The sequence below is a fragment of the Acomys minous genome, assembly GCF_964271855.1.
Source record: "Acomys minous genome assembly, chromosome: 2".
Lineage (NCBI taxonomy): Eukaryota > Metazoa > Chordata > Mammalia > Rodentia > Muridae > Acomys > Acomys minous.
This window is the reverse complement of record NC_140484.1, coordinates 50,769,064-50,786,445: the sequence shown is the minus strand read 5'-3', so window position 1 is coordinate 50,786,445 and position 17,382 is coordinate 50,769,064. Positions and strand designations below refer to the sequence as shown.

General features: G+C 54.1%; 1 protein-coding gene across 10 annotated transcripts; it reads left to right on the top strand.

Annotated features, from left to right (window-relative positions):
* The first annotated feature begins 1,104 nt into the window (after window positions 1-1,104).
* Window positions 1,105-16,569, top strand: RASGRP2 (RAS guanyl releasing protein 2). 10 transcript variants are annotated; one of them, XM_084760854.1, is made up of 17 exons: window positions 1,109-1,213; window positions 2,955-3,100; window positions 3,732-3,834; window positions 4,324-4,386; window positions 4,771-4,902; window positions 5,702-5,852; window positions 6,029-6,202; window positions 6,322-6,438; window positions 7,342-7,623; window positions 8,475-8,552; window positions 8,772-8,894; window positions 9,162-9,277; window positions 14,267-14,408; window positions 14,582-14,618; window positions 14,981-15,157; window positions 16,153-16,215; window positions 16,354-16,569. In XM_084760854.1, exons 2-16 carry the CDS (start codon window positions 3,028-3,030, stop codon window positions 16,209-16,211), a joined length of 1,827 nt encoding a protein of 608 aa, XP_084616980.1. In that variant the 5' UTR covers window positions 1,109-1,213; window positions 2,955-3,027; the 3' UTR covers window positions 16,212-16,215; window positions 16,354-16,569. The 10 variants fall into 10 exon arrangements, with proteins under 10 accessions (XP_084616979.1, XP_084616980.1, XP_084616986.1 ...); XM_084760860.1 differs by having other exon boundaries at window positions 1,125-1,213; window positions 2,960-3,100; XM_084760859.1 differs by lacking the exon at window positions 1,109-1,213 and adding an exon at window positions 1,291-1,311.
* The last annotated feature ends 813 nt before the right edge of the window (window positions 16,570-17,382 follow it).

Genomic DNA, 17,382 nt, shown 5'->3' with positions numbered 1-17,382 from the left:
CGGGACTTGGGCTGAAGCCTTCAGACTGAGCAGTGTCCACGCTGCCTGGGGAGGGTCTAGAAGAGGCTTAGCTCCTTCTTGGCTCCGCCCCTAGCCCCGCCCCATTGCGGCGTTTTAGGGTCTCTTAGGAGCTGGCTATGATAAATCCAAAACCAGGGGAGTATTAAGGCTTAGGGCACTCATAGATCGTTTAGGCGAGGCCAGTACCATACTCCCGATTCTAGAGAAATTGAGGTCTATAAAGGGCCAGTTCTGAGCCTCACATTACCCGGTCTGAAGTGCAGAGGAGGTCCTGCCTCCCTCGCCCAAGACAAGGAGGGGCAATCCTCGGAAGGGGTTTTGGGGCCCCGGGTTTCACAGTGAGTCTAAGCGGCCGGAAACTGTTACCTATTCCCAGGCCAGCTTGTGAGGGACCCCAACTGCTTGTGGCTGCCCCTTCCAAGTTCCTCCTCGATTGGGCCCAAGCATCCAGGTCTCCAGTTCGGAAGCTGCAGAGAACCTACCCAATTTGTAGATGTCCCTTTCCCTCTGCCCCAGTGGGGTGCCCCTTGCCCCATCTCTAAACATCGTGCCTCTGTCCCCAGGGAGCCGAGTGTTCATTCATTCATTCCTCACTCGACCAAAACCAGCTCGCATTTTGTCCCAGCCCCTCCCCCAGACCATCGCAGGGACCCGCAGCCCCACGCCCGGGACCTCCACCAGGCCTGGGCCTCCACTACCCACAGGAAGACGCCCGGGCCCTGGCTGGGTGAACCCCGTGGGAACGGTTTGTCTCGAAAACAGGAACCCGGGCCGGGGGGCTGGGCGGGGCGCCCCTTCCCCACCGCAGTCCGCTTCCTGCCCCTCCCGGCTTCCTCCGTTCGACACCCAGGCGGGGCGCAGAGCCCGGGGGTGTCGCGGTGGGGGAGGGCTGCCGCCCGCGGTCCCCGCGATACCAGTGTCGCAGCCCCCCGCCCGCGGCCATGCGCTCTGGGGCGGCAGGGGAGGGGTTAAGCTGCTGCAGGGCCCCGGGCGCACGGGGCGAGAGGGGGAGTCCCCGGTGGAAGAGGCGCGGCGCGGGGCGCAGGGGCGGGGAGGGGGCGGGGCGCAGGGGCGCTGGGCAGCGGCGCGGAGAGCGGGCGGGAGCCACAGCCGCAGCAAGGCCGGCGGGCGGGAGCGCACGGAGGTGGCGCGGGCCGGGCAGGGTGCGGGCTCCGCGCTGCGGGTCCCAAGAGTGAGTGAGGGCGCGCGCGCGCGCGCGCGGGCGGGGCGTGGGACACAGAAGGCGCGGCCCCTAGGGAGCTCCTAGGGGCAGGCCGGCGAGGATTGCGGGTGGGTGGAGAATCTGCGGACCCAGTCCTGGGTAGGACAGATCTTGCGGAGGGGCTAAGACTGTTAGAGCCATCGGGGGAGGGTGGCGTCCGTGGCACACCCGTCCTCGCCTGACACACCTCTACCAGGCCCTTCCCTGCAAATCCCCATTTGACAGATGGGAAAATTGAGGTTCAGAAAGGCCAAAAGATTCTCAAGGTCACCGGGCAAGGAAGCAACGGAGTCAGGAGGGAACGATTCTGAGAAGTCTTCGGGAGGACTTTGTGTAGGGGCAAAGCTCTGGCAAGGTCCAGGAGTGTGAGGAACCCCCGGTAGCCCGGCGCTGGGGCTGCGTGCCCTGGAGCATGGTTGAAGGGGGGAGGGGCGGCAGAATGGGTGTGTGCGCAACCACGGGGGTACGTGTGGGAGTGTACATGCGTGGAGATGCACTGACTTTGCGTGTGTGCACACGTGTACAGATGTCAGAGCTACTGTAGCTGAGAGATCAGAGGCTGGGCTGGTTCAAGTGAACAGAAGGTCGAGGCAAACTGCGTTCGGGTTTGCATTCTGGGGTAAAAGACCTGGGTACGTGTGGCTGAAGATTTTCATTGCAGATGTGCATGGGCTGTGGGTGCCATTGTGTGTGACAGGACCGGAGGTGAGTGTCTGTGATCCTGTTGTGTGTGAAAAGGGTCTTCTTGCACTTAATGTAGGTCATTGGCTTCCGGCAAATAACTCATCTCGGGAATAGGTGTTTGTGCCTGCATGGGTGCTTACAGTGACTAGGGTTACTAATGGTGTCATGCAGGCCATGGTCACCCCTATGGCGCTGGCGGCCCCTTCTGGGCATCCCACTCGGTGCTCTCGCGCACAATTTAACTATGCCGCAGGGTGGGTGGGGGGTCAGGAGCCTGGGCTGGGGAGATATATGACAATTCCGGAAGGGATGAGCCGGGACTCCTTGGACCTTCGTACTTGTGGGTAGGGATCCCGCGATTCCCAGGCTCTGGCTTCTCACTGACCCTCCCAACCGCAGTGGGTTACCTCCACTCTCACGCCCCCCTCCCCGCCCCAGGAATGTTCTTCTTTTCTCCAGCCCTCCTCCCCAAGGGCAGGTCCCTGGGGGATGCTACGGCCCCGCCTCCCACTCGGGGAGCCCAGGAGGGGGCGAAATAGGCAGGACGCCTGGGTTCCCTCCTCCCTCCTTCCATCCCAGGGAGAAATTCCTCCGAGGTCCCCTCAGGCACTGGGTTCCCAAAATAACCCTGCGGGGGAAGGGAGGCTGTGTGAAGGGAGGGGAAGCGGGAGAAGAGCAGCGTCAAGCTGCGGGGTGCTGCAGGTGCCTGTGGGGAGCAAACCCAAGAAATGGAGGCCCGCCAGGAAGCTTGGGGCACCAGCTAACCCCTGGGATCCGAGCTCGTCCCTTATTCTTGTAGAGTCCTTCTACCCTTCCGCGACTCGGCGGGTGGGCCGGAAGCCTCTCGGCTAGTCCATTTCCCAACTAGCGGGTTGCACCATCCCGGGGCAGGACCGTTTAACCCCGGGAGTGGTAGCAGCAGGCAACTCCGCCCATGCCCAGCAGGGGGCGTGCCCGCCCCGCCACCGCCTCCCCTCCACCCCCCAATCCCGGGCGCCTCCACTGACTCCCACTTTACTTCTCCCAGGATAGGGGCCGCATTCGGGCCGTGAAAGGCTCTCTGAGCTTAGCTTGGGTCCAGCCCACCGGCACCAGCGGCCATGGCGAGCACTCTGGACCTGGACAAGGGTTGCACGGTGGAGGAGCTGCTCCGAGGCTGCATCGAAGCCTTTGGTGAGTTGCATGCAGCACAGCACGAGGGTCACACCTAGTCCAAGCTTGAACCAGAACCCTGGCCAGGACCCACCCAGGCTTCTGTCCTGCAGTGTACCTAACGAAAGCCTCTCTTTTTTTTGCAGAGAGGTGCCCAAATGTACCCCTTAACCAGAAGGCAGGGAAGGGGGCCCCGGGGTCCCAACTCTGACCTGGGAGGGGCATTATCTGTTTCCTTGGGGGATCCGGAGGAACTCTCTATCTCTAGCCTGGGAACTGTTTCCGGCAGATGGGGCTTGGTTTATCTGGTGAAAGGGGTGCCCCTTCCCCCAGCACTCAGGAAATGACCTCTGGATTCTTGACCCTGGGGAACCCAGGCTCCTTCCGCCCAGCTGGTTCCCCTCTAGATCATGGGCTCCCTCCAAGGTTCCCTCCTCCACACAGCTCCTGGATCCTGCTGTACGGCACCTTCACCCACCCAGACTTCTTTCTCAACTGTAACTCTTGGCTCTGTAGTGCTGGGAAAAGCAGTAGGTGGGCAGGGTCGGGAGTGCAGACCCAGGGACCTGACACCAGACTGCAGACTAGGCTTAGGCATCTGAGCCTCCGGACCAAGAGTCAGCCTGCTGCTTCCCTCTGACTTTTGGAGCAGATGACTCCGGAAAGGTGCGAGATCCACAGCTAGTGCGCATGTTTCTCATGATGCACCCCTGGTACATACCTTCTTCTCAGCTGGCAGCGAAACTGCTCCACTTATATCCTTGGTGGCTCAGGCCGGGTTGTCGGGTCTATGAGCCCATTGTGCCTGCTTTGCTTGTTCAGGGTCTTAGAGCCTGGAGTGCAGGCCCGGCCTAGATCCCACAGTTCAGACACTGTCTAGTCTCCTTCTGTGGCCTAGGCATTGCCCTGTCCCTAGCTGAGGACTTGGACTCTTCTGTGACCTAGGCCTTGTCCTCACTCCCCCCTATGGTCCTGGATCAGCCCCTGCTCTGCCCTCCCCCACCTCCCCTTTGCCTTCTCTGAGGCCAGGCCCTCCTTTTCACCTATGGGGGGAGTCCAGCCCTCTACTTCCCTCTGTCTGTGGTGGCAATGGTAGAGTTCATTTCTCACCCTCCGCATTCTCCTGGAACCCAGCCAGGCTTTGCCTGGAGTTCAAAGCATCCCAAGCCCCAGAGCCTAGGTCCCGCCCTCCGCCTCTCTTAGTAGCCTTAGGTTCCTTTCTGTTGTCCTTAACTCTCCTTTACCTATCAGCAATCCCGGAAGGACAACTCCAACTCCCTACAGGTGAAAACGTGTCACCTGGTCAGGTGAGTCTGGCCTCTGCTCTTGCTGCCATTCTCAGGCTTTATGTGGGCTGCAGGAGTGGACAGCATAGCGGGGGAGGGGGCTAGGGGGACCAGCCATGTGGTTTGCCAGTGGACGCTGGGCAGGTGCAGCTTCCTTCATTTTCTGCTGATGTGTATTGGGGTTGTGGGTGGAGAAGGTAAGAGCTGGGAGGACTGGGGTGGGGTGGGGTGGGGTGAGGGGGGGATGGGTACTGGAACAGAACGCACTTTGAGATGCTTTGCCTCATTCTTTGGGGGGGGGGGTGAAGACAGCCCCCATTGTTCCTTCTGTTGCCCGCTTGGGAATGGTGGGGGAAGGAAAGGCTGCCTTAGGGGACTTGACTGTGCCTGCCCCTCCTCCACCAGGTACTGGGTCTCAGCGTTCCCAGCGGAATTTGACTTGAACCCAGAGCTGGCTGAGCAGATCAAGGAGTTGAAGGCCCTGTTAGACCAAGAAGGAAGTCGCAGGCACAGCAGCCTCATCGACATTGAGAGCGTGTGCGTGGGGGCGGGGGGCAGCTCCGCTGGGGGGGGGGGCACCGAGCATGCGACACCAGATGTGCTTAATAAATGTCTGTACAATTGAATGAGTGAGGGTCATGTCATTCTCTTGCTTTAAAACCTTCCATGGCTCCCTGTCACCTTCAAAGCTGTTAAGGCCCTTTGTGGTGTCAGGCTGTCCTGACCTTCCTGCCCTGTATCCCACGGCCCGCCCCGCAGCATCCAACACACTTGGGTTTACTCACCGTTGTCTGTGTTCTGCATCTTTCCTCTCTCTCTCTCTCTCTCTCTCTCCATGGTGTTCGCTCGCTCGTGTTGCCCTGTCTCTTCCATCCTCACCAGACTCCGCCCAGGTGTGCGGTCCCTGCCCGGTGAGAGTGTGCCACTCTTCCAGGGCAGAATTTGCTGTTCTTTCCTGTGTGTTTTCCCTGAGGTGCTTTGTGCAGAGCCCTGGGAACATGTGTGCCACTGTTCGGTGATGGCATGTTTCTGTGTCTGTCTCCCCCAGTAGATTGTGAGCTCCTCGAGGGCAGGAGCCGTGTCTTGCTCATCTCTGTACCCCAGCGCCTAGCGCAGCGCCTGGCACAGAGTACGTTGTCCATCAGTGTGTTGAGCGCGCGTGGTGAAGGGGACAGGCGGAGGAGTTGTTGGGACTTGGGGACGGTAGCGCTTAGGATGGTGGCTCCTGCGGTTGGGGCCCCAAGTCAGTTTGAGTGGCCTGTGTGCGTTGAGAGCGGGGTCACAGGAGGCAAGGGGGACATCTTTAGCACAGGGCTTACTACCCCTGCTCCCCCAGCCCCACCTACAAGTGGAAGCGGCAGGTGACCCAGCGGAACCCTGTGGAACAGAAAAAACGCAAGATGTCACTGCTGTTTGATCACTTGGAGCCTATGGAGCTGGCAGAGCATCTTACCTACTTGGAGTATCGCTCCTTCTGCAAGATCCTGGTGTGGCCTGAAGGCTTGTGGTTGGGGTGCCGCATGGGCTGAGAAGGGAGTTCGGGGGGGGGGTATGCCAGATGCTTGGGTGGCTCCATCAAAGGACAGTGGGAGGGTGAGCAAGGCTGGCACCGGTGGGAGAGGCCCATAGGGTACTCAGACCAACCCCACCCGCCGCCCCCCAGTTCCAGGACTATCACAGCTTTGTGACTCATGGCTGCACTGTAGACAATCCTGTCCTGGAGCGATTCATCTCTCTCTTCAACAGCGTCTCTCAGTGGGTCCAGCTCATGATCCTCAGCAAGCCCACAGCCGCGCAGCGGGCTCTGGTCATCACACACTTCGTGCATGTGGCAGAGGTGCCCACCTTCCCTGTGTGCCAGGCCTTCCTGTGGCCATCAAGCCCCGCCCCTTCTCTCCAGAAGGGCTGCTGGGTGACCCGATGCCTCCCCCCTCCCAATCCCTGTTTGCCTCCCAGAAACTGCTGCAGCTGCAGAACTTCAACACGCTGATGGCCGTTGTCGGAGGCCTGAGCCACAGCTCCATCTCACGCCTCAAGGAGACCCACAGCCACGTCAGCCCTGAGACCGTCAAGGTGCCTGCTGTGGGAAGGGCTGGTGATTCCCAGTTGCTGCCTTCCCAGTACAGTGCTGTGGTCTGGGCGTGACTGTTCTTGTCTAACAGTTGAGGAAACTGAGGCTTGGAGGAGGGAAAAAGAGCTCTAAGCTGTACAGTGCAAGTGGCAGTGGTGGGCCCCCACACCTGCTTGGTCCCAAAGCTAATTGCTTCTTTTTATTTTATTTTATGAGTGTACGTATAGTGTACGTGTATGCACAAGTGCGTGCAGGGGACCAACGGTTGACATGTATTGTCTTCCTCTGTTACTCCATCTTATTATTTTTTTATTAAATTCAGAAATTTAAAAAACATGGCTGGCTGGGCCCAGCACTCAGGAGGCAGAGTCAGGCGGATTGCTGTAAGTTTGAGGCTGGCCTGGTCTACAAAGTGAGTGCAGGACAGCCAAGGCTAACACAGAGCAACCCTGTCTCAAAAAACCAAAACCAAAACCAAACATGGCTGTGCCTTTTTTTCCCCCCCCTGAGACAGGGTTTCTCTGTGTAGCCTTGTCTGTCCTGGACTCTCTATGTAGACCAGGCTGGCCTTGAACTCACAGCGATCCGCCTGCCTCTGCTTCCCCAGTGCTGGGATTAAAGGCGTGCGCCGATAGGCTTGTGTTTAAATGTTGATAACCTGTGTTTGTTTAGCCCTGGGGTAGACGTATGTTTGGTAGCTGGTCATAATTGTTTTCTTGGACTCATGACCTATGAACTTTGACCCCTGGAGTTTGAGAGAGCAGTGTTGGGAGCTAATAAGGGAGGATTTGATGTGCTTGCCCATTCTTGACCTTGCTTCTCATCCATTCTCACAGTTTCAGGGCTGAGGGGGGAGGATGGTTGAGTGCTGTGTGTGAGTGACACCTTGCCTTTCTGCCCCCCAGCTCTGGGAAGGTCTGACAGAACTAGTGACAGCCACTGGCAACTACAGTAACTACCGGCGCAGGCTGGCAGCCTGCGTGGGCTTCCGCTTTCCTATCCTGGGTGTGCACCTCAAGGATCTGGTAGCTCTGCAGCTGGCTCTGCCTGATTGGCTGGACCCAGGTCGGACCCGGCTCAATGGAGCCAAGATGAGGCAACTGTTCAGCATTCTGGAGGAGTTGGCCATGGTGACCAGCCTGCGACCACCAGTGCAAGCCAACCCTGACCTGCTGAGTCTGCTCACGGTGAGGGGCTGGGCACGATGTCTGTATTTGTATCTGCTGTGGCTGTGGGCTTGCTGGGTTCTGAACAAGGAACTGAGGTTTAGCTCAGGCTCTGGGCTTGCAGTGAGGTGGGTTTCAAGGTTGGAGTGAGGCACAGGCCTAGGGTCTGATCTCGGGCTGCTGTGTGGTTCATGGAATTGGTCTGAGGCTGGGCCTGTGTCCTTGGCACTGAGTTGAGCCCCTGGCAGTGGGTTATATTCGTAGGACTAAGTGTTGGATTGACATGGTGAGTGACATGGGTAATTTATAACATGGTCCTCGCTCCTGAGTGAAGTTCTTTTAGTATTTATTAATTTAGTTTTTGATACAGGATCTCACTCTGTAGCCCCGGCTGACTCAGACCTAGTCTAAGGGAGTCTGGGCTAATGTTGGAACTTGGCTGGTCTCTTTGCTTGAGCCTCCAAAGTGCTTGGGCCACAGGGACCATGCCCAGCTTTGGACAGAGGTCTTTAGGCCAGGTTCTGACTCTACACCTTAGCTTGTTTTTTGTTTTTTTGTCTTTGTTTTTGTTTTTGTTTTTTTCTTCTCTGAGGTTTCCTCTGTGTAGCCTTGGCTGTCCTGGACTTACTTTGTAGACCAGGCTGGCTTCAAACTCACAGTGATCCACCTGCCTCTGCCTCCCAAGTGCTGGGATCAAAGGTGTGCGCCACCACGCCCGGCCAGCTGTGGTGTTTTCTAAGCTGGCCTTTATCCTGAGTCTAGCTTTCCCATGAGGCTCTGGTCAGACTGGTAGTCCTGTGGCCCTGCGTTTCTGACTCCTATGTGAGAGGGGAGCAGCGACCAGAGGCTATGACGAGACCTATGTGTCCCAGGTGTCCCTGGATCAGTATCAGACGGAGGATGAGCTGTACCAGCTCTCCCTGCAGCGAGAGCCACGTTCCAAGTCGTCGGTAAGGGAGCTCTTCACCCGTCACTTTGTACTGGAGGATCCCAGAGCGCAAGGACAAATAGATCGTTCCCCATCCACAACACCCACCTGCTTGCCTGACGGTGGAATCCTGGGGGTGGGGCTGGGTGGCTTTGGGCAGGCTCTCTCTTTCTATTTACTGGATGGAACCTTAGGTTCGTTTCCATGTTGGCTTCTCGCTCAGACCGAACCCTTTCCACAGCCAACCAGCCCCACCAGCTGTACCCCGCCTCCCCGGCCCCCCGTCCTGGAAGAGTGGACCTCAGTTCCCAAGCCTAAGCTGGACCAAGCCCTGGTGGCAGAGCACATTGAGAAGATGGTGGAGGTGAGGAGCCTGGAGGGCGAGGAAGCCTGGAAGCAGGGGCTGTGTGAAGTTAGTCTCTCCAGAACCCTGCCCTGGGAGCCATAGCTGCCATATCTGACTGTGCCCTGGAGGTACAGAGCTTAGCCATCGAACTGCATTATGGGCTGGTGAGGCCGGACTAAAAGGGAACGTCGGGAGACATCTCTGATACTCTGCATAACATGGACTGGGCTAAGGGGTTCCTTTTAATTTTCCTCCCTCCTGGCTTTTTTGTGTGTTCCTCTGTAGTCTGTGTTCCGGAACTTTGACGTCGATGGGGATGGTCACATCTCCCAGGAGGAGTTCCAGATCATCCGGGGCAACTTCCCTTATCTCAGCGCCTTTGGGGACCTGGATCAGAACCAGTGAGGAGGACAAGGGCCTGGGGGGCGGGGTGGAAGGAACACACCAACCCACTTCCGTCTTGGGCCCTTGTTCCTTGTGTGTGTGTGTGTGTGTGTGTGTGTGTGTGTGTGCGCAGTGAGCTAGGCGAGGCCTTGCCTGGAAGCTGCCTGTGTGGCTGTGATGTTTTAGCGGAGGTGGGGTGGGGTGGAGAGCTGCTGTCCATAGAGGGTTTGTGTTACTTTGCTAGTTTGGACAGATGGGGGAGCCCCACCTGAGCCTTGTGAAGAGAATATTATTTTATTTGTGAAGCTCACAGCTGCCAAGAGTGTGGGAAAGTCGAGCCCCTGGGTAGCTAGCTTTAATGAACAGATAAGAAAGGCCGTAATTAGCAGCACCCACTTGCTTATCCACATTTCATATGCTGACAATTTGGAAAAACATCTGGTTCTCTGAAGCAGGTTAAATGTGCCGTCTGTAACCATGTTTATGCCCCATTTTTGCTGAGATGACAAAAACCAGTCAAAAATTTACAGTCCACCCCAGGTTGATTTATTTTTAAATGTGACCTGTATTTCAAAAAACATGTGGTGTGGGGGTTGGGGGGTTGGGAATGTGTCCTGGTTGGTAGAGCATCTGCCTTGCATGTGCAAAGCCCTCCCTGGGTTTCATCTCGACCACTGATTAATGAACGGGGCATAGTGGCCTGACACTCCCCTGCCATCGCAGCACTGGCATGTGGGAGCAGGAGAGGAGTGCTCCAGGTCGTCTTTGACTCTATAGCAAATTTGAAGTTAGCCTGGGCTACATGAGGCTCTTGTCTAAAAAAAAAAAAAAAAAAAAAAAAAAAAAAATATATATATATATATATAATTATATATATATATATATATAAAAATATATATATATATATATAATTATTGTTCTTGCATTACAAAAAATTTATGATAAGAACAAAATCCAGGTGGTAAAATAAATTAACAAAGTGTTTAAGCAAATGTTTAAAAAAACAAAACAAAACAAAAAGCAGGCCAGTGGTGACAAGTCTTTAATCCCAGCACTGGTGGTGGGGCAGAGGCAGGCAGGTAGATCTATGTGAATTTGAGGGCAACCTGTTCCACACAGAGAAACACTCTCTCTCCCTCCCTTTCTCTCTCCCTCCCTTTCTCTCTCTGTCTCTGTCTGCCTGCCTGCCTCTCTCTCTCTCTCTCTCTCCCTCTCTCTCTCTCTCTCTCTCTCTCTCGGTTTTTTGAGACAGAGTTTGTCTGTGTAGCCTTGGTTGTCCTGGACTCACTTTGTAGACCAGGCTGGCCTCGAACTCACAGCGATCCGCCTGCCTCTGCCTCCAAGTGCTGGGGTTAAAGACATGGGCCACCACGCCCGGCAAGAAAACCTTTTTCAACACTCCCACCCCAAAAGTAAGCAAACGTTCCTTTCCTTGTTACGTAGCCCAGGCTAGCTTGAATTTATTATTTAGCTCAGGCTGGCCTCAGACTTCCTTATTTTCCGTAGTGCTGGGATGGCAGGTGTATGCCACCATGCCTGGCTGCTTCCATCCTTTTTGGCATCCATGTAAAATAGATGTAGATTTTGTGGATCTGCTCCCACTGGTGGCTTTGTGTCTTCTGCCAGACTGCCGCCGAACTTCTGTGTTTTCTTCTTGGTGGGTGGGTTTTTGTTGTTGTTTGTTTTGTTCTTTCTGGGCTGTTTCAATGGGATTCAGCCCTTTTTTCTTTTCTTTTTTCTTTCTTTCTTTTTTTTTTTTTGAGACAGGGTTTCTCTGTGTAGCTTTGGCTGTTTGGCTGTCCTGCTGGACTCACTTTGTAGACCAGGCTGGCCTCGAACTCACAATGATCTGCCTGCCTCTGCTTCCCAAGAGCTGGGATTAAAGGTGTGCGCCACCCCCGGCTCGGCAGCCCTTTGTGATCCAGGAGCCTCAGCTTAGCGTGCACACGGCCCTAGGTCTCATCTCCAGCTCCCTCCCTTTGACTTCAGGACCCATCTCAGCTCACTGCTTCTTTTGACTTCATTATCCCCACCCCCCTTTTTAAAGTTTTTTGTTTGGAAGGTCTCCCCTATGTAGCCTTGGCTGTTCTAGAACTTGCTATGTAGACCAGGCCAGCCTGGAACCACTGTGTAGCTGAGAGAGGTGGTGAAGACCTGCTTCTCTTGCCTTGGCATCTTCAGAGCTCCTCTGATTAATGGTTTACAGTTGCGTGCCATCACACCTGGCTCCCGAAGCTCTCTGTTTCTGGAACGTGAAGATTTCTATCTCTTGCAAAATCAATCTATGCATCAAAAACCTGTTGGTTGTTATTATTATTATTATTATTTTATTTATTTTCTGGAGACCAAGTCTCGCTGTAGCCTAGGTTGGCTGGGAACTTACTATGTAGCCCAAGCTGGCTTTACAGCCTTAGCTTCCAGAGTTGCTGGGACTCCAGGGATGGGCCAGCACAGCCTACTTTTTAGTTTCTTTCTGTGCTGAGTATTGAACCCAGGACTTGGTATATACTAGGCCTGCTTTTATGTTTGCCTTCTGCTATATCACACACGTCTTTCCATGTGGAGTCATAATCTATCATCTATCTACCATCATCTATCTATGTATCTATGTACCTATCTGTCATCTGCCTATCTATCCATCCATCCATCCATTCATCAATCATCTATCATTTATCTATCTATCTATTCATCACTTATTTATTTAGGGTTCTGAAAATGGGAACTAGGGCTTACATGTTTCAGACAAGCGCTCTGCCACTGGGCTCTGGTGTCCACACTGTGTCGTCCTTTAGAGGAGTGCACTGTGTGGCCGGCTCCCCTTCACCTGTGCCTCCTCCAGCTGATGTACTTGTAGGTGGGTCCAGAACTGTAGTTATCTGCCCTGCTTCTGGGAAAGCCTTCGTATCCACCCCTTGGGCCAATATTTCGGGAGTAGAGATTCCTAGAAGAGGGATCACTGGCTCCAAAGCAGTGCACATTTTAAGTTAGGAGGGAGACACTGCCAACCTGACCTCAGAATAGGTTGTACCAGGTTGCACTCCATCTGCTGTGCCCAAGTGCCTGTGTCTCAACCTCCTTGCCAAGAGCAAAGGCTATAATAAGCCCTGTGGTTTTGCCAGTTGAATTGGAAAATGGTGTCTTTGTTAATTTGCATTTCTTCAACCCAGTCCCGGACTATCTATTCATATGTTTATTGGCCACTTATATTTCTTCTGTTAATTGTTCATATTCTTTGTCTGTCATCCTGCTGGGTTTCTGCGTCTTCTTCTCATTGATTTTTATAATCTGTACTAATGGATATTAACCCCTTGCTATTGAGTGTGTTTTGCAAATATTTTCTTCCTGTCTGCCACTGATGTTGTCTTTTTCCATATAAATTTTTTTTAAACTGTTGTGTGTTTGATCTGTCAACCTTTTCTTTGATAGCATTTTGGATTTGTATGATATATATAGAAAGGCCCTCTGCTCAAGGTCACAAAATGATTCTCAAATCTTACTTTCATGATTTTATGTGCTCATCTGTGTCTCATGCCAGAAGAATGTTTTCATGTACTTTGCATATATCATATAAAGTCTATATTTTAATATTTATTTTATAAATCACCAGTTGTCCCATTAAGATGAAGGCTTTCTATTGTAACATCACAGAATATCAAGTTTCAAATAAGAACCAGCTCTGGAAGTGACAGCCACCAAGAAGTGACGAAGGGGTGGGGTGTGGTGGCGCATGCCTTAATTCCAGATTCTGAGGCTGATGCAGGAGGATGAGGGGTCCAAAGCCAGACTTGGCTATTATAGCAAGTCTGAAGTTGGCCTCAGCCATAGAAGACCAAGCCTCAAAAAAGTAGCAAAGCAGGATGGCTCTATGCAGAGACAGGCAGGTCTCTGTGAGTTCCATCCCAGCCAGGAACATAGCTATAGTTAGTTTCAGGCCAGCCACAGCTATATAATGAGAGCCTGTCTCAAAAAACAAACAAGCAAACAGAAAGCAGGGAGGAGGGAGGAATTTCTCATTAAAATATAAAAAAGAAAAAAGAAAAGAAAAAGAAAAAAGAGAACTGACTGAGGATCTACCTAGCCATTGAACATTTGTATGCATCCCCCACCCCCCTCTCTGTCTTTTGGGTTTTTGAGACAGAGGTTTCTCTGTGCAGTCGTGGCTGGCCTGGACTCCAGAGTTGTAGACCAAGCTGGCCTTGAACTCACAGTGACCAACCTGCCTCTGCCTCTCAAGTGCTGTGATTAAAGGCATGTGCCACCCCCCCTCCCCCCCTCCCCCCCTCGCCACCACATTTTCTCCTTTGACTTTCAACAATACATAAGGCACAAGAAGTTGGAATATGCCCATATAGATATAAGAAGCTCAGGCACAGGGAGATTAGCTAGCCCCAAGTCACAGGGCTGAGAAGTAGAGCTGACATTTGTTTTTACTGGGGGTGGGAGTGTTGAGACAGTTTTTTCTAAGTAGCCCTGGCTATCCTGGAACTCACTGTGTAGACCTGGCTGGCCTTGAACTCTCATCAAAGGCATGCACCACCATGTCCAGTGAGAGCTGGGTTCTGAACTGAGATCTGTGCCAGAACACATACTCTGGCGTCTAAAATCCATTCCTACATAAAAAAGGGGCCCTTGGGATGCAGAGGTCAGGAGGAAACCACCATCACAGGCGCACCTGCTCCGTTTTCTCCAGTCACCCCACCCCACCCCAGTCCTCAGGCGCCCCGCAGGTGTAGAGGTGTGGCATAGAGCACACTGCGGAACCCGGAGACGCCCAGCCTCTTTAGCTGACACCCCGTCTTCGAGAGATCTTGAGGAGGAAACCCTAGGGAAATGACTTGGCCAAGCCCACACTAGTTAGTAGCGGATGCTAAGTGTCCTCTTGATGCCAGCACCGAAGGTTCAAGTCACGAACTGGGTGGAGACCTTTTTCCTCCGCCCATGGGATTGGGGAGGCTGGCCCTGGCCCCAGGGGAGGACCGGAGCTGAGATGTCCCCACGCCCACTAGGGATGGCTGCATCAGCCGGGAAGAGATGGTCTCCTACTTCCTGCGCTCCAGTTCGGTGCTGGGAGGCCGCATGGGCTTCGTACACAACTTCCAGGAGAGTAACTCGCTACGCCCGGTCGCCTGCCGCCACTGCAAAGCTCTGGTGAGCATCCTGCTGCCCAGACTTGCAGCGCCATCCATCCACGCCCCCTTGTCCTGTCTGGCCGACCCATGCCCCGCCCTTCTGCTGGCCTCGCCCCTGCTGGAGACCCCAGGCCCTGTTCTCTGCATCTATAAAACCCTAACCCCCAAGCATGGCTCCCTCCTGTATTGCAGATCCTGGGCATCTACAAGCAGGGCCTCAAATGCAGAGGTAAGATAAGATGGAACAAATTGCTTCGTTGCTGGACCAAAGTTTGGGGAGGAGAGTTACTGTTGGGGTAGGGATTTTTATTTTGATGGCCACAGTTTCCAGGAAGTGAAGTGCACTGTAACCAGAGAGGCATCCTGACTGACAGGAGGGGGTTACCTTTTACGAGGCTGTGGTGAGGCAAGCTGCCTAGGAAAAGAAAACTGGGGAGGGTATAGTCGGGTATTAAATTAGCATAAAGAAAGCAGCTTGGGCGTAGGGGTGAGGGACTTGTAGTTTGATGGGGTGATTTCTCAAGATGGAGGAACCCTGGAGAGCTTTCTGACCCGTGGCCCTTGCTGGGCTCCCCTTTCTCCCTTCCCCAGCTTGTGGTGTGAACTGCCACAAACAGTGCAAAGACCACCTGTCAGTGGAATGCCGCCGCAGGGCCCAGAGTGTGAGCCTGGAGGGCTCCGCACCCTCTCCCTCACCCACACATACCCACCATCGGGCCTTCAGCTTCTCCCTGCCTCGCCCGGGCAGGCGCAGCTCCCGGCCCCCAGGTAAGAGGGCCCACCGGGAGGGCTTGCTAACCATCCAGGAGGCTGGCTGGCTGGCTCAGACACAATTCTCTTATTTTGGTGGGACTATAAAGAAGGGTTGGCTAGGTAAGAGTGCCAGAAAGTGTCCAAAGAGCTCCTGACTTTTTGAGGGTGGAGTGTAGAGAGACTCTAATTTAATTTAGTTTTTGAGACAGGGTCTTGCTATACAGCCCTAGCCAGCTCTGCTTCCCAAGTGCCGGGATTAAAAGTGTGCCCCCTCATTTTAAAGAAGCTTCCGGTTCCCAGTGGTACGTCTGTTCTTTTTAAAAGGGGGATTGGGGTCCCGTGAGTCATTTGCATTTCCCCTTTTGCCTGTAAAGTCCCTTCCCCTTGCTGTGCGTGGTGGTGCACACCTTTAATCCCAGCAGAAACAGAGGCAGACAGATCGCTGTGAGTTCAAGGCCAGCCTGGTCTACAAAGAGAGTTCCAGGACAGCCAGGACTGTTACATAGAGAAATCTTGTCTTGAAAAAAAAAAAGTCCCTTCCCCCACCCACCTCTTGGTGGGTCTCTTGGGGGCTCTTTGTTGGTTTTGATCAGCTTGCTGAATGATGATTTTGCCAAATGATTATTTTCCCGAGGACAGTTAAGCTGAGGTCCAAGGCAATTTGACCACAATCAGTTGGGTTGGAGTAAGTCTTCAAAAATAGAAAAGAGAAAAGCGTTTGCAGCGAGTCTTCAGATGTGCTGGGCTCCAAACTGTGCAATATGCACAAAATCGACGTTTAAGCAAACTGCACCGGCAGAGACATGGCTGTGGGAAAAGCCTCGGCAGAGAGAAATGTAGACTAAGCCTCAAAAATGGGGTCATTTGGTCATTCCGAGAATTGATTTCTGGAGGATGGGTCTGAGTCCAGGATGAGGAAGGAATGGGAGCTTCCTGTGATCAGAGATGGCTGCTGTGGTCACAGGGACCCAAGGCTGGGTTTGTAGACACACTCCCATCCCTCTCCACAGAGATCCGAGAAGAGGAGGTACAGGCAGTGGAGGATGGAGTGTTTGACATCCACTTATAAGATGGTGAGTCCTCCCTTTGTAGGCCGCCACCGGAGTCCCCCCACAAGAGGCTGGGGTGGCTTACGAGGGGTGGGGCTGGGCAGATGAGCCATTTGATGAAGGCATTGTCTTCTTCACAGTTTCTGTGTTTTCTCTTCCCAGCTGTGACTATCAAGGACTCATCCTGCCTTGGAGAAAAGACTTGGAGCAGAGCAGGGAGCCTGGGGTGTTCCGGGGCAGGAGGCTGGGACTGAGGGTGGGGGCTGAGGGTGGGTGGCATGTGCTGAGGTCAGGGCCGGGGCTGGCGTCCCTAAGGTTGTACAGACTCCTGTGAATATTTGTATTTTCCAGATGGAATAAAAAGGCCCACATAATTAACCTGGACCATCGGCCTAAAATCCTCAGATGCTGAACTTCTAACTACACAGTTGGGGTCTAGAATGTCAGAGGTTGGACAGGTTGCAATCTCTTGTGCATTCAGAACCCCCGGGGGTGATGAGGCCTTGGAAGCTGAAAACCTTAGAACACAAGACTCTTGGGAAGGGTCTAGAATGGGGGGGGGGTTCTGCATCTTGGGGATCTGGGCCTTGGTACTAATGAGTCTTGGCACCCTGGAATTGCCGGGCCCTAGAGTCTTCACCCCATAAGCAAGATCCTCTGCTTTCCAGATAACCTTTTAGGCCCTGGTTGAATACTCCAGTGACAGGGTGAGAGAGGGAGAGAGCAGCCCAGGTACTAGCTGTGGAGGCAGAGCAGAGAGCCGGGAGAGATATGGGGACAGCCCGGGGCTGGTGTGTCTCAGGGTGGGGGCGCTGAGCTCGTTGGTCATGCAGCCTCCTGGCCTGGTGCAGCCGCCAGCCGGAAGGACAGCGACTTCCAGAGGAAATGCATATTGATCCTGCTCAGCTCCGGAAGGCCTCTCCTAACCCAGCTTGCTTTTCCCTCCAGAGCTGGCAGCACTGAGAACTTGGGGGTGGCTGGGTGTGTGTCACCACCGAGGAAGGCCAAGGCCATTTCTAAGGCTGCTTTGGGACAAGGGGGTGGTCTCTAGGGGTTGCCTGAAGGATCTAGAACCTGACCAGGCTTCCCCTAGTGTCAGGAGGTGCCAGGCAGCAATGCTGAGAACAGCTACATGCCCAGATCTCCACACTTCAGGATGCCCTACGGCAGCCATTGGATTGTACTTGGGGT

Coding starts and splice junctions, on each gene's coding strand:
- RASGRP2 (XM_084760854.1), top strand. CDS start 3,028: ATGGCGAGCACTCTGGACCTGGACAAGGGTTGCACGGTGGAGGAGCTG. Junction 3,835..4,323: donor GCAGCGAAACTGCTCCACTT/ATATCCTTGGTG, acceptor ACTCTCCTTTAC/CTATCAGCAATCCCGGAAGG. Junction 14,409..14,581: donor GCCGCCACTGCAAAGCTCTG/GTGAGCATCCTG, acceptor CCTGTATTGCAG/ATCCTGGGCATCTACAAGCA.